A 17382-nucleotide genomic window follows, 5' to 3' on the forward strand; every position below is an offset into this window, starting at 1 on the left:
GAGACCTGGCCGGCCATTCTACTGGTCCATGCCGACCAATCCAATGTCCAGGGAACTGCTCGTCCAGTCTGCTGCAACATTTCTGTGGCTTAACCCACTAGAATGAAGAATATCAATTCTTTCCTCTTTCGATAATGCCATCACGAAAATCAAGAAATTTGTTGTAAGAAACCTTCAAATAATTACAACAATGCATTGAAACTGTCACAGGTTAACCACACAGTAAACCAGGAAAAGTTAATTACCACAATTGCATAAAAATATATTTTCCAAAGCCTCCTTAGTACTGTACCATGTTACAAAATATCTGTAGATGCAGTAACTAACGTTTGTGTCATTATGACGGTTATCTTTAGATAACTTGAGAACGTTTAGAGATATCTCAAAATAGATTGTACCATTTTTTTTTTCAGAAAATTTCACATGATTTTGAGTACCTACATGACCTCCTCTTCATTTAAAATTTTGAAGTTGCATCCAAAGCGGTGGCTTTTGAGACAGCTGAGGGCTAGAATCGAATGTCACTGTTAGAGCATTTGGCCTCACAAATACTGGTAACACCTATAGTAATCGAAAATTAAGCATATGGAAGACATTTATATGGTTCGGTCAATTTTTATTACTCTACTGCCACTTCCAACGGACTCCTAACGAATATTCACACGTTTATCACTGGGATTGTGGAGCTGGAAATCAATTTAGAACACTTTTATCTCAGCCACGACACATTTCAATTTTTATTGTACAATATAAATGCAATTATCACTACAATGACACAATAATTCTTGCAGATAACACAGAAACAACTTTGGAAACGTAATTAACAATCGCAGTTTCACTTCACTTCCACTAGGTGACTCTTGAGTTCCAGCCTATAGGCGTAGCAGGGATGCCAATATCGTCAAACGAAATGAAACTGTGAGGAATGTTACAACAGGTGTGCTAAACGTTAGGAATGTTACAATAGGTGTGTAGCACGTTAGGTTAGGTTAGGTTAGGTGTGTAAGATAATATGAATGGTTACCACAGTTGGCGACACTGCAATCATTCTCCCACTCCACCTCAAATACGGAACAAGGACGGCAGCCTTCTTCCTTCAAGTACCGGTATGACGATTTTCCTATATAAGTAAGGAACCTATTTAGGGCGGGTTGGGTGGGACCACAACTCTCCCAGTGATCACATCGAGTTTCTACTACTCCACACTACAAAACTAAGGTATTTTCAGTGTTTGTTTTTAATTCCCAATACTGGCAGTACAGTAATAAAAATTCACCTATGGTTCCAGACTTTTGACTCACCCTGTACAACAACCATCTTCTCTTAAGGCAGGCATGTCAGAAATTAGACTCTGAATGTGCAGTTATGTGCGCGGATCGCCGGTCTGTGCGGACTGCATCATTCAAGGGTTGCTCTTACCAGTTCTTAGCTGGAGGGGTGTACAATAATCTATTCTGCGCTTCTAGGGTTGGATTAAATAGGCATTTGGACATTATAAATACACTTAGCAGAAGGAAAAAAAAACACGGTTATTATCAGTGTTTATTTGACAATTGCAAGACAAAAATTTAAGCTTACTCAGTTATACTTGACAAAGTAGTGGTTTGTAAAGCATAATTTATTAAAATGATTTTTGTATAGTATTTGAAGAAAAAGAATATTGCAGTAATTTCGAAACAACAAAAAACGAACAGAGTATTTCATTTTACGTAGCAGGTACTAATTATTTTAAATAATAGACCCTATTCTTTCATTGTTCGTCAAGCATTATTATTTATTGGGACCATTGGTACACAAATGTTAAAGAAAATATACTCCCAATTTATTACATGCAGTAGGACATTGTGAAGTTTTTACACTGAAATAATTTCCTTGCTGTATGTCAATATAAATAAACATTAATATTAATAAATTATATAAATTAAGCTTAGAATTTAAATTCACACATAATTTATTTAGAAAACGTTGAGAGCAAGTATCGACAAGTTGGAAGCGTTACTGAAAGAAATTAAAAGTGCAGTTCACAAGCTGTGAAGCGACGATATTCTATTTATGTCAGGTTTAAAGATTTATTAATGTAAGTATATTAGCATAATATAGTGACATGAGACAGAAAATTTGCCATTATATATTTTTCCAGACAATTTTTCCCCCTTGCAAATAGTTGCTTTCTTCGCTCCTTACAACCTCAAGAGCCTTAATGTATTCCTCACAATATTCTCATCACTTACCAGATTATGAAATGAAAGTCGTAAGTCATCTAATCTTTGATGGCTGTAAGTACAGACTCTAAAACAACGCCAATGTCAAGTTTGTTTTGCCGTGAGAGTACTGATTAACTTCACTAATCTGATCTAAACTGTCACAACACTATTACCTCGACAGGGGGTGATCAAAACCTTTCATTTTAAAATAATTATTGTTGGCTGAGGAAAACATTATAACAATTATGTTATATGAATCATAATTTCCCTTCTTCGTTGTCTGTGAACTCCTCACTTTATTTATCACAACTCATTCACAGACAGGCAAATCAGTACCCGTACTGAAACTGAGTTACTGAAACGAAAGCTGATATGCTGTTGCAGGTCTGTATAGCCCTGTCGCGTTCCCCTCCAAGGCGATTCACTCCTTCCAGGTAGGGGAATAGAGAGTGCACATCGCACAGAGACAGATGCACAATGTGCAGGGTTTTGACATGCCTGTCTTAAGATGTCAGTTACTAGTGTCTATGTTCTATCAGTTTTAATAATATCAATGAAACAGGGGTTACTTACGGGTGCATTCAGCAACTCGGTGAGCCTGGCAGCCACATCCTGGCCCCGCTTCGGCCTCATCAGCAGATAGATGTTCTTGATTCCAGGACACGACCTCAGCAGCTTCTCCACCAGGACTTTGCCCATGAATCCAGTGCCACCCGTCACAAAAACCGACCGGTCGTGGAAGAACTGGCTCACAGACACATAGTCACCCGATCCCAGTAGAGTAGTCATGGTTATGCAGGATTACACACGTGCTTGCGGTTGAAACGACTGAGCCTCACGCAGGGAGCTTCGTGGATCACAACATGTAGGACAATTTTGCCAGTTGGGCACTCAGTACCATGAGAATACTTCTTGCTCTTGGGGCTACACACACGCGCACTCAAGACTAAATGCTGAAGATTCACTCAGAACACACTAGGATACTTCCGTCACAATCCAGTCTGATCGCACCGATGAAACACCTTCAAAGAATCTGAATTCGTAGAGCACAAAGTTTGCTAATAAGACTCCTTTATCCTCTCGCAAAATACTAATTCAACATGAATAATGTTCGTTGTTTAATTTATCTCTCTACACTTCCGAGTGGAAGCGAGTATGTTCCTTATAAACAGCACCAAATGTATTTTAAAAATGCTTAAATTAAACTTTATATTGTGCGCTTATTCAAATCACATCAGAGAGAAATTAACTTAAAAAAATACAATTTATATGTAATAAATAAGTGTTTAAATACTTCGTTTTTCTTATTATTTTCTATATTACTGCAAACTCCTTTAAAATAAATATTAACCGTAATGTAACAAGAGCACTGGTGTAATACTTCTTCAAGAATGTCTGGAGGATATCGTTTCACTTATATTTCATTTTGCCATGTTCTTGTCACCACTGTTCACTGCAACCACACCTGAAACGATAAAAAACAGATAATAAATTAACGACGAAATATAAACAATTAACTTTCTTCACTGGTTGTTAAAGCTTCCAATAAATACGTACACGCATCAAGTACCATTCAACACGATAACAGATGAATTACAAACAAAAACTAGAGAATGACACGAGCTTAATCTGTCTACTGCAGAAGACCTGCGCTGGAGTCCGGTCACGTTGCATTTCTCTCTTTATGCCCGTCATCTGCTCCTTTAATGCCACTGCCACTGTACGAAGCTTCTAGGTCACCAGTGATTCGGATGACTCTGAGCTAGCTCTCCAGGTGGAAACATTTCCCCTTCCAATACCCCACTTTCATTCAACTGTCTTGAGCTTCGTCTCTGCGGTCGTACTAGCTTCCTCTTTTCTCTTACACCTCGAGCATGCTAAAGATGTCTTAGTGACACATAAAAGTCAAGGCCTACCAAGTGCGAGTGATTAATTAATCTTAATACACTGTAACAATCTACATTAAAAGGGTTCCATCCTTAAAAATGTATTATATGTTTTACAAATGCCATTCTTCTATACCCTTGTCTTATTTTGATGACGTTTTATATGCTTAATTGAAGCAAGTAAAGCGATAGGGTTGGAAGTAAATCCCGAAAAGACTAAGTATATGATTATGTCTCGTGACCAGAATATTGTACGAAATGGAACTATGAAAATTGGACATTTATCCTTCGAAGAGGTGGAAAAATTAAAATACCTGGGAGCAACAGTAACAAATATAAATGATACTCGGGAGGAAATTAAACGCAGAATAAATATGGGAAATGCCTGTTATTATTCGGTTGAGAAGCTTTTGTCATCTAGTCTGCTGTCAAAAAATCTGAAAGTCAGAATTTATAAAACAGTTATATTACCGGTTGTTCTGTATGGTTGTGAAACTTGGACTCTCACTTTGAGAGAGGAACAGAGATTAAGGGTGCAAATATAGTCTTTCACGTAAAGCTTCCTGTAAAGCAGATTTGAATAATTTCGAGGGAAAAATTGTTCCGGGGCCGGGTATCGATCCCGGGACCTCTAGTTGAACGTACCAGCGCTCTGCCAACTGAGCTACCCGGGAACTCCACCCGACACCGTCTCAACTTTTCCCTTTTATATCCACACAACTCGCGTGGGCTGACGAAACGCCAGAGACCCACATCGAGTGCACACAAACTCTGTGTGACTTGGAATTGTGGTTTTCTGTTAACGTACACAGTGACGTATATATTATGCAAATCTAGTCTTTCAGGTAAAGCTTCCTGTAAAGCAGATTTGAATAATTTCGAGGGAAAAATTGTTCCGGGGCCGGGAAAGGTTGAGACGGTGTCGGGTGGAGTTCCCGGGTAGCTCAGTTGGCAGAGCGCTGGTACGTTCAACCAGAGGTCCCGGGATCGATGCCCGGCCCCGAAACAATTTTTCCCTCGAAATTATTCAGAGATTAAGGGTCTTTGAGAATAAGGTTCTTAGGAAAATATTTGGGGCTAAGAAGGATGAAGTTATAGGAGGACGGAGAAAGTTACACAACGCAGAGCTGCACGCATTGTATACTTCACCTGACATAATTAGGAACATAAAATCCAGACGCTTGAGATGGGCAGGGCATGTAGCACGTATGGGCGAATCCAGAAATGCATATAGAGTGTTAGTTGGGAGGCCGGAGGGAAAAAGACCTTTGGGGAGGCCGAAACGTAGATGGGAAGATAATATTAAAATGGATTTGAGGGAGGTAGGATATGATGATAGAGATTGGATTAATCTTGCTCAGGATAGGGATCAATGGCGGGCTTATGTGAGGGCGGCAATGAACCTCCGGGTTCCTTAAAAGCCAGTAAGTAAGTAAGTTTATATGCTTAAAATCTGAAAATTACTCTAGGATCTAAAAGAAAAAGTATTGGGTTGATGCAAAAGTTTTTATTTGAGATGAAAAGAGAACAAAAATTAATAAGTAATATACAGTGTGTACATAGAAACATTCCGTAATTATAAACTGCTATAATTTTGTAACTATGCGAAATTCATACCGGTGCCATTAGAAAGAACGGCTCAAAGAATTTCAGGGGATATGTAATTGTAATTGTTGGCAGAAAATAATAGATGGTATCATAAGAAACAAGAAAAAAAAAAAGGCGCACTTTCTGCTCTTTCGCTTCAACGTGTGTTCAGATTATGATGGGAAGAAAGACAAATGAAGCGAGACGACAGGCACGAAGGAATAGAGGAGTTCACGACTTCAAAGAGAAGAAATGAATATATATTTCTCCTTTTAACTAATTTAAGCCAGCCTAGTCTTATTCTCATTATATGGACACTCTTCTAGGATGGAATTTGTAGTATTAAAAGAGGGAGAACCCGGAGAAACCCTCATTTTTCGATCTTGTCCATCGGAAGTATCACTCCAGTGAACGCCGGGGATCGAAACTGAGCTCATGGAATAAGCTGACACCCTAGCACTGCCATATCGGACTATGTCTAGCAATAATATCACAATCATCCATTCAGAGAACATAAAGTAAAGGTAGTATGTCTGTGGAAAGATGACCATTTACTGAGAGGTTATGTGTGAACTGTTCAAAGAAACAAAAGCATATATCAGATATAGGTTCTAAATTTAACGCGTCTAAAACAGAATTTTTATTTTGCGAAAATTGTTCTTCACTCTGTTGCTGAGATTTCATTATTCACTGTTTTTTTTTCCCATTTCATTTATTATATTCCATAGATCTTACATGAGCAATGAAGCTTTAAGATGTGGAACAAGTCAAAATTTTACAATATTACAATTACAATTTTTACAAATTTTTACAATATTTTACAATTTTTACAGTTTTACAATTTTGTAATTTTCTACAATTTTTTACAATATTTTGGGGAGCTGTAGTGAGATGGTGTGAGGCCCGAGGCTTCGCCAAAAGATTACCCGGCATTTGCCTTATGGTTGGGGAAAACCTCGGTAAAAACCCAACCAGGTAATCAGACCAAAGTGGATGAAATGAAGTGAGGCTGAGGACTCGCCATAGACCGTCCGGATTCAGTCCCACGGCTGGGGAAGACCTCGGAAGAAACCATTCAATGAGACCAATGGAGGATCCAACTCATGCCCGAGCGCAGCTCCGGATCAGCAGGCCAGCGAGTCTGCCGACTGAGCTACATCGATGGCTCTACTGTGAACACCATAACTAGCACAGAACGAACTAACTGTGGAATCGCCTCGCGTATGTGGTACCTAAGAGGTTACGTCCATTTTCGGTTTTTTCCCCCCCAAAATTTTCTAGAGCTCCTTCAGTGGAGCAGCGTAACCCGGAGTGAGACTAGTGGCCAACAGGCTTGGAGCTCACATATTTAGTTTCGTACAGCCCCCAACCCCTTGCGTACCTTTTAAATTTGTCCTTCCAATTTTCCTCTTTCGATTTTTCGATAACTGTGGAATTAGCGCCAATGCTAATCGGGAATGACTAAAGCATTAATACAGCAGTTACTGCAAAATATTAAAACAAAACAAACCCTGAATTTCTACCAGGACAAGATAACTACTGAAATTCCCAAGACATAATCAACATTTTAAAATTATGATCCTCAAAATCAGACTTGTTAATCAAAGCATATAATAAGTAATACACATCAATATTCAGCCAGTATTCATTTTTTTATTTTATAATCAATCTATACCTATTTTAAACGATCAACAAAGCCAACACCTTTCATGATTACTGTTAAACTGTGAACCAATCGATCAATCACAAAGACTTCTTTTAATTAAGAATTATGACACTTGAAAGACCGAGCATTCTTTAACGATAATGTCCTGATCCTAGCAAAATAATCAACACAGTCCCCACAAGTTCAAGCTTTTATCTTCGAGGCTCAATATGTCTTCTTCCTGCTTGTTGCCAATTTAGATTTAAAAATAAGTTAACTTGAATTCCTCTTTCTATCACAGGGATGAGCAAACTTTTCACGGAACTTTGTTGCAAGAATAATTATTGTGAATACGAATGTAATTTCTCATCGAGAAAAGCGCTTCTTCCAGTGAACACTACTTCAACCATGTCTTTCGTCCTGGATACAAGGATAAATGTGAACAATCGAATGCAGTTAACAATACAAGCACCCTATATCACGGCCAACTAGAACCCAAGTTTAAGTTGGCTGTGGCTTCAAAAATGTACGTATTACGATGTCATGACATTTTCAGACGTCTCGAAGAAAGGAGACGGTAAAATGTTTTTTTCTTTCGACAATTAGGTGTTTTTTAAACATCGATCTTTTCCTTAATTAAGGGTCGCAGAATCGATTTGAAATATAAACAACAATTGAATCTTGTCAGCTTTCAAGTTGAAGATAATTTGTATAAACAAAAGCCGCCCTAAATAAGGGTTCGATAGATCGGCCTACTAATCAATTCATAAAGAATAATAATTAAAAAACAATTTTGTGACACTTGGAAAGAAAAAAAAAACATTAAGATAAATGATAAGAAAACATAGGAAATCATTTACAATAAAAGTTTGTTGGGTACAAATGATTACTAATTATAGCTAAGGATGATTTTAACACATGAGATCCTATGGCATGAATCGTTGCATCAGAAATTTTAAATTGTTTAAGTTGATTTAAAGTTTCTCGTGGGATCGTGCCACGGGCACCGAACATGAGCCCAATGAGAACAATTTCTTGTTAGTCCATTTCTGTGAGGATTTCAGTATAGTCCGGGTCAGCTTACTTAATACCCTAAGAGTGAAACCTAACCATTTTCCCCCCATTACTACATAAGCTAGTGGATTATGGTGATTTTCTAGTTTGCAGGTTGAATTTTCTTTTGCCAACTTCGTTCTAATTTCAGTACTGATAAATACTACAACTGGCAGTGATTTTATAACTGTTATGTTGGCAGCAGTGACACAAGTTGTCAGTAATTTAAATTCTGAAAATTCAAATTGTTCTGGATTCCTGAGTCCATTACTGGAAGTTAGTGAAATTTGTACACACTAATAATTAATTAATATCAGTATTAATATTAATACATAATAGTTATTGCATGTGTTGCTTTGTGTTGTGATAACAATTTCAAGATTAGAGTCAGGTAGGCTAAGTGTAAATTAATATAACATATTGTTATACATGCTATGTTATATTGTGATACATGCCCTTGAGTAATCGACAGAAATACCACTCTACATTTTAATTAATTTCTTTCGTGTTTACACTTTTATTACAATAATGGAGTAAATATTCTAAAGCACACATTTCAAAGTGGCATTCGTTTTCGGAATTCATACTAATCATTTCACGTGATCAAACAAAATACATTTTTAGGTTAGGTCTCGTGATTCGTAAACTGTTTAATCAAAGCAATGAATTTCATGTTGTCAGACTAAATACATTTTAATATTAGATCATATATTAATCTACTAACTGCTAACATAATGTGCGAGGGGTCCAGAAGAAAAATATACTCTTTCACAAATTATTGAACCTTTTAGAAAACACCTCCCCAAACATAAAGATGAGATGTGGTAAATAAGCAAGACACCATTATTGTTAATAATATATTATTATTACTATTAATATCATCATTTTATTTTATTTGGTTATTTTACGACGCTCTATCAACATCTAGGTTATTTAGCGTCTGATTGATATGAAGGTGATAATGCCGGTAAAACGAGTCCGGGGTCAGCACCGAAAGTTACCCAGCATTTGCTCGTATTGGGTTGAAGGAAAACCCCGGAAAAAACCTCAACCAGGTAACTTGCCCCGACCGGGATTCGAACCCGGGCCACCTGGTTTCGCTGCCAGACGCGCTGACCGTTACTCCACAGGTGTGGACTGTATCAGAGCTACATATCTTAATGAAACTTAGTAATTACATGTTTCATGTTTAATTAAGATGATTGATGCATGGTTGTTCGTGCATATATGGACAATTACAATTTGTAAGGCATGAACGGAAGAAATGATATATCTTAATTTTGAGTTTGAAATTTGAATTCAATTCTTTAATACCAGTTATATTTAATGGATAAGGAATTAACTTCGATTTCATGATATTTAAAGAAAGTAGATTTGCATCAAGCAAGTTTTTGATAATACTCATGCCTTTATTTGCATAATTGAAATATAAATAATATTTCCTCAAGGATTTGAGTGTAATATTTGTGTCCTTTGGCCCGTTCCTAAATAATACAATTTCTATGCGGCTCTCCAAAAGTAAATGGGAACTGACAGAGAGATTTCTTTAGTAAGCGACTGTTCCTTCGTTGAGCCACTTGGTCATTCATTCGTCTGTGGAATTCTACATGAAATTCGAGGCTTCCCCGGGTCCCTCCGCGTGACGTAACGGTACGCTCTCCTCCTCTCGTAACCTGGTGACTCCAATCCAGGTCAATGTTACGTGCTGGCCGAGAAGGCGGACAGCGGTGCAGTGAACTCACCCCACCAGATCAGCGCCGCGTGACGTCACTGCGGCTCATTTCCGCTGCTAGCAGCTGAAGATCGGCGGCAGTGCCGTACCGTCGCCTGGCTCGGAACCATCACGAGTCCAAGTGGGGTATCAGAGCTGCCAACCGCTGCTCGTGAAAACTTACTAAAGCACGACAAAAATTAGCCATCGGTTTTTACAGAGAATCGGGATTTTGATGTCATGTTAACCTCCTTTTCATTGAGTCAGAAAGAGTGTTCGTATATAAATTCCAATTATGGTTACCATATTGTAAATTTATGTGACTTATAAGCAATCTTATTTTTTTTTCGGTGATTAGTAAAGCTCGGAAATTAGGCAAAATGCCTCTTTTGAGTAGATGCATGAAAGTGTTTAGTGGAGAAAAATGTTTGTGCACATTTTGGGACGGGTCAGTTTTTATGTTGCCTATTTTAGCTTCCTTTGTCTATTTTAAGATTTAATACCTTATTTTGCTTTTTTTTCGTTTACTGGAATTTTTTTGCTGTTATGTAGGCCTATATATTAAATAATGGTTGCAAGGAAAAGAAACTGTACGAATTCCGAATATATTAAAAATATACTTACTTACAAATGGCTTTTAAGGAACCCGAAGGTTCATTGCCGCCCTCACATAAGCCCGCCATCGGTCCCTATCCTGTGCAAGATTAATCCAGTCTCTATCATCACACCCCACCTCCCTCAAATCCATTTTAATATTATCCTCCCATCTACGTCTCGGCCTCCCTAAAGGTCTTTTTCCCTCCGGTCTCCCAACTAACACTCCATATGCATTTCTGGATTCGCCCATACGTGATACATGCCCTGCCCATCTCAAACGTCTGGATTTTAAGTTCCTAATTATGTTAGGTGAAGAATACAATGCGTGAAGTTCTGTTTTGTGTAACTTTCTCCATTCTCCTGTAACTTCATCCCGCTTAGCCCCAAATATTTTCCTAAGCACCTTATTCTCAAACACCCTTAACCTATGTTCCTCTCTCAGAGTGAGAGTCCAAGTTTCACAACCATACAGAAGAACCGGTAATAGAACTGTTTTATAAATTCTAACTTTCAGATTTTTGGACAGCAGACTGGATGATAAGAGTTTCTCAACCGAATAATAACAGGCATTTCCCATATTTATTCTGCGTTTAATTTCCTCCCGAGTGTCATTTATATTTGTTACTGTTGCTCCAAGATATTTGAATTTTTCCACCTCTTCGAAGGATAAATCTCCGATTTTTATATTTACATTTCGTACAATAAAATATAAATGAAAAATATTTTTTATGAAACACCTGTTAGAAAAATTAAACAATTTTGTATAATGGGGATCTCTATTGAGAATTTCATTCTACATCAATGCATATGATTTAATAATGCAATGATTTAAGTACTGTTAAGAATTATTAGAGCTAATTCGTATTTTATCATGCTTAAATATTTAAATGTGTATCTTATGTTACAAAGGACAATATATGTATCTATATAATTATATGCAGCAATAGTTTCATGATATGTTAACTTCTAGTTGCATGGTAGTTATAGATATAACCAGATACCCCACTAATTGGAACACATGTTCTGTAGTAGAGAATTTCTTAAATAAATAAATTAAGCCTATTAGGCCTACTATATAATACTGTATATTGAATTTATTAACATAGTGTTATATTTACTCTGTAATTTGCCAATTATAGCTTCATTTTACATTTTTGGCTATGATATCTATACTTAACTATTTTTCATTTATTTTTATTTGGTATTTTTCATTTATATCTATATCTGTGTCTTTTATTTAGGTAGTATCTATTTGTTTTTTTTTTTTTTTTTCAATTTTTAATTTGTAATTACACTTGTATCTTGCATTGTATCTGTTTTATCTCTTTTTTCATGTTACATGCAATTCTATGTTTTTTTTTAACAAATATCTGTACTGTCTATTGTAATTGGGGCTTTGCCCTGTTATAGACATAAATAAATAAATAAATAAATAAATAAATAAATAAATGTAGAGACATGCCTACAAACCAGCCCTAAGCTGATCAGTCGGTTTCTGTCCTCTAAGAGGTGCAGAGAGGGAAAAAGAATAAATTCTCTGACAGGTCGAATCGTATTGAAAGTGATTAGCGGGATTGACACATTAGTTTGCACTGTTGTTACCGATATGAATCCATCCACAATAGCATGTTTTAAGTATGCTCCAATTCCTTCGGTGAAAGTATAACGATATTTTTTAATGATGAAAAACATTCTCCCTGACTGGGGACTATGACAATTGAGAACTTGAAAAAACATGTTGTGGCATGTAACCAAGAAAAACAAGAGTAAGTACTGAAATATAGTGTTAGTTGGGAGACCGGAGGGAAAAAGACCTTTAGGGAGGCCGAGACGTAGATGGGAGGATAATATTAAAATGGATTTGAGGGAGGTGGGGTATGATGATAGAGACTGGATTAATCTTGCACAGGATAGGGACCGCTGGCGGGCTTATGTGAGGGCGGCAATGAACCTTCGGGTTCCTTAAAAGCCATTTGTAAGTAAGTAAGTACTGAAATATGGTACACAGGTTTATTTAATAACACATAATTATATTAAACTAGTGGCTTGTGCAGCAAATGCTGCAAACTAAGTTCATAAGACGATCAAATAAAAAAATTTTTCAGATTTATTTTCAATGAAGAATATTAAACATTTTGAAAGTTATTTGCTTCCATAATATTGAAACATACTCCTTCTGAATAGTGTTTAATGCCAAATACTTTTCTTGAACCTATCCAGCTTAGTTTTTGAGTTTCAACGCGAAAACGCAAGTAACAATGTCAGGACGATTAGTGGGTTTTTCATGTGAGAGTAAAGCAGTAGCTATTTCAGGTCATTGTGGATTGTAGGTGAAAGTTAAAAAAAGTCAGGTTTGCTATGCTTTCGAACAATAGACATAGCATCTCGCTGGAATGATCGGGAGACTACAAAATTTTGTAGGCCTCTTATTTTATCAGTAAGTAATACCTTTTGGTCTTTCCTTAGGAACTGTAATTTTTGCGCTCTCTCGAGCCAATACTGAAGAGAATGACGCATATAAATATCTACACCACACCGCCATTAAGTATATGAAAAAGACCCAACCCCACTTGATTAATAACTATAAAAATATTTGACTTTTAATAACAATATTATTATCTTACGTAAGTTTGTAGTTTATATATATATATATATATATATATATATATATATATATTTACATCATGGCACTAACTATAATAATATTTCATTTCTAATGGTAATCATGTTATCAAACCACCTCAAGTTTTGTAGATTTTAATATCCAATACACAGCTGTATTCACTAAATTAAACACCGCAGAATCAGACCTGTAGGCCTAAATTATTTTTAACAAGTCTTTAAGTTTTTAATAACGAATTGAATTTGAACTCTAAATATGTCAGCAATCCTGCAGGTCATGGCCTCCGTGTAAATAGCCTATTGTTTATTGTATTGTGTGTTTTGTTTTATTCTGAAATGCAATTAGTTCTCAAAGCTGACGAAAGATGGATTTTGGAAAATAGGAAAATGATGTAGGAAAATTGACGTTTCACTGAAAACTACTACTTTTCTGAAAAACTTTGGGTTCCAAGCTCCAAAATGAGGGGTCATTTATTAAAATCCGTTCAGCCGTTTTCCCGTAATTTACATTACCAGTTCAAATTATATATATATATATATATATATATATATAAATTATTATTTCGATGATTTTACTGTCTACTTTTGTAATTTTAAAGGCCTATTCTTATTATTTTACTGCCTATTTCCTGAATATTAAGTGCCTATTTGTAGCCAAAATAAATGCCTGAACTTCTGTGCTCTAGTTATTAGTTTCTTAATTTTATACATATTCTGGTTACTTTTCAATTGTTAGCCAATATTCTCCTTTTTTTTAACACTCATTTATAAAAGTTCATATACGAAACACTTTTTACTGTCGTGATTCCAAATAAAGACAAGCGCAGAATTTCGATCGTTAACATTACGCTTTACAAGAGTAGTAAAATAGAGCAAATGCGACGTTTCTCGACATTTCGTGATTTATTTATTTATTTATGTCTATAACAGGGCAAAGCCCCAATTACAATAGACAGTACAGATATTTGTTAAAAAAAAACATAGAATTGCATGTAACATGAAAAAAGAGATAAAACAGATACAATGCAAGATACAAGTGTAATTACAAATTAAAAATTAAAAATGAAAAAAAAAAAAAAAAAACAAATAGATACTACCTAAATAAAAGACACAGATATAGATATAAATGAAAAATACAAAATAAAAATAAATGAAAAATAGTTAAGTATAGATATTATTTTCGACTGTAATTAAATCGTTTAAGGTTTAAATGGTTTCCTTCCAGCAGTGTGGTATTTCTACAGAGCTGTTACTTCTAGAGCCCGGATTTTATGTAATATGAAAGTGAGAAATTACATAAATATGTACATCTTGATTACACAACTTTAACACTGTATCGATTCGGAATATGTATGGTAAGACTTTCCTGTGTTAAATTTCAACGTACCACACACTCTTTGACTCTACACTATACCACAGGAACACATCCTCACAGGAAACAGAAAAAGTGGCGCCAAGACCAACAACGGCCAGTTCTGAAGATGACCCATAAATAGGTCGTAACATGTAAACTAGGTAAGTTGAAATTTAACACAGGAAAGTCTTACCATACATATTCCGAAATAAATATGTAGCCAAAATGTAGATAAATGTGTAATCAATTTTAAAAAACCTAAGCTTTGTTAAGTGATTTTATTTTACACTGATTTTTATGTCAGAAAAGAGAGCTTAAAACACTTGATTTTGTGCGGCCTGTTGATTGTCACACTTACCCGTGACAATTATCAATTTATTTCTCATACAAAAGAAGTGTTCTAGCGAAACTTAAGTCCGAAAGCCAAACGTCGATTTACAGAAGAATTTCCTTCGGCAGAGTAATTAGTTCGTAATTCAATCACACCCATCAAGTCAGGGAGCGTTAAAAATTCACTTCGACTCCGTTGAGTGACGCAATCACATTTATTTCCTCTGCTTCAGTAAATTTCCACAATGTTGCCAGTTCTTAATTGGAGGCTAAATGCCAAATGTTGCGTCCCTCGTTTCTCAACCAATTCCTTAATATCTTACTGTTAGACAGAAATTGAGGGAAGGGGGAGATCTACCGCCTCTGAAAAACCGGTTGCGTCACATTTCCACAAGTCCCAAATCTTCGAGATCCAGTTTGTTAACTAACACATTCCTATTAGTAGTTTTATAACTGACTTTAAATTTCATGTTCCCGACTTATAACACTTCTTCACACGACAACTGGTGCCTAATAAAGGCTGTCTTAACAGCGATGATAATTCAATTAATGACCGGAAAAGTAAGTGCAACATTTTATTTAAAATGCACTAACAAGGAGGGGACACGCTCTGTATATCACCGAATTAAATCAGATTTTGTGACATGAAAGTACAAGACTTACTTACTTACAAATGGCTTTTAAGGAACCCGAAGGTTCACTGCAGCCCTCACATAAGCCCGCCATCGGTCCCTATCCTGAGCAAGATTAATCCAGTCTCTATCATCATATCCCACTTCCTTCAAATCCATTTTAATATTATCCTCCCATCTACGTCTCGGCCTCCCTAAAGGTCTTTTTCCCTCCGGCCTCCCTACTAACACTCTATATGCATTTCTGGATTCGCCCATACGTGCTACATGCCCTGCCCATCGCAAACGTCTGGATTTAATGTTCCTAATTATGTCAGGTGAAGAATACAATGCGTGCAGTTCTGCGTTGTGTAACTTTCTCCATTCTCCTGTAACTTCATCCCGCTTAGCCCCAAATATTTTCCTAAGCACCTTATTCTCAAACACCCTTAACCTATGTTCCTCTCTCAGGGTGAGAGTCCAAGTTTCACAACCATAAAGAACAACCGGTAATATAACTGTTTTATAAATTCTAACTTTCAGATTTTTGGACAGCAGACTAGATGATAAAAGCTTCTCAACCGAATAATAACACGCATTTACCATATTTATTTTGTGTTTAATTTCCTCCCGAGTGTCATTTATATTTGTTACTGTTGCTCCAAGATATTTGAATTTTTCCACCCCTTCGAAGGATAAATCTCCAATTTGAAAGTACAAGACACACTGTTTAAAGCCATACCTGGTATGGGTGGCCAATGACCCCTCGTTTTGGAAATATTGGCTATTGTTTATGACATACTTCTGTTATGTGCCTAATGCGGAAGCATTAGCCTGTGTAAGGGCGTAGCTCATGTGGTTGGATGCTGAGTTGTCATCCAGGCAACCCGAGTTCGAATCCTAATGCCTTCTCATTTTTTAAAGCTTGATATTATTATTATTATTATTATTATTATTATTATTATTATTATTATTATTATTATCCTCATAATTACTATTATTATTTTAATTCACTTTCAGTTGCCAGTTCCTATATTCAAAGCCATATTGAAATATGCGTGGTATGCATCAAAATTGATAAACGAACGAAGTGTTTGTGAATGTGAAGGATATCTGTTTCGCAGCAGAAGTGCGGAAAAATGTGTGTGACTGTGGACAACCTTCTTTCATTTGCTGTGCATGGTGCAGGAAATATGCATGTTTGTGTGTTTTTATGACATCATAACGAATCGGGTACAAAATGAAATGGAATAGCTGCTACACAAATAGAACGAACACCAGTGACACATCTTACCTTCCTACGTGAGCAGCATTTCATTGTTTATCCTTTACAATACAATGTTAGTTAATTAGTAATTTGTTTAAAACATGATGAAGCATTCAATACATTGAGAAATATGATATAGGTATGTAAATAGATAACTGTGATCACAATATTAATCATTACTAAAAGAAAAAAAATATAGAACCAATTCGAACTCAGGTTGCCTGGATAACAACTCAGCACCCAACCATATGAGCTAAGCTGTTACACAGTCTATTGCTTCCCTGTTGAGCACCTAACGGAAGTATGTCACAAACAATAGCCAATATTTTCAAAACGAGGGGTCATTGGCCACCCACACCAGGTATGACTTTAAACAGTACTTCTTGTACTTTCATCTCACACAATCTTATTTAATTCGGTGATATACAGAGCGTGTCTTCTCCTTGTTAGTAGAGTTCCGGCCGACTACAATAAAATTGTCCAGGCCTTCTTTATTCCACTCGTTCCCAAGATAA

General features: G+C 36.3%; 1 protein-coding gene and 1 long non-coding RNA gene across 7 annotated transcripts in view; both read right to left on the reverse strand.

The window, feature by feature from the left end:
* Positions 1-17382, reverse strand: part of LOC138714615 (uncharacterized) — a 183315-nt gene that overhangs the window by 58858 nt on the left and 107075 nt on the right. The window lies entirely within an intron of this gene.
* Positions 1-17382, reverse strand: part of LOC138714612 (putative fatty acyl-CoA reductase CG5065) — a 233714-nt gene that overhangs the window by 50356 nt on the left and 165976 nt on the right. For 5 of the 6 annotated variants that reach the window (XR_011336046.1, XM_069846640.1, XM_069846637.1 and 2 more), the window contains exon 2: positions 2778-3669. Coding sequence is in view for 5 of the 6 variants with exons in the window: in XM_069846640.1 (XP_069702741.1) it covers positions 2778-2993 (216 nt within the window). In the remaining variant the exon portion in view is untranslated. Of the gene's footprint in view, positions 1-2777; positions 3670-3761; positions 3909-17382 lie in introns of those variants that run through there. The other variant, XM_069846639.1, reaches the window with a different exon arrangement.

The sequence above is a fragment of the Periplaneta americana genome, chromosome 15 (genome assembly GCF_040183065.1).
Source record: "Periplaneta americana isolate PAMFEO1 chromosome 15, P.americana_PAMFEO1_priV1, whole genome shotgun sequence".
Classification (NCBI taxonomy): domain Eukaryota; kingdom Metazoa; phylum Arthropoda; class Insecta; order Blattodea; family Blattidae; genus Periplaneta; species Periplaneta americana.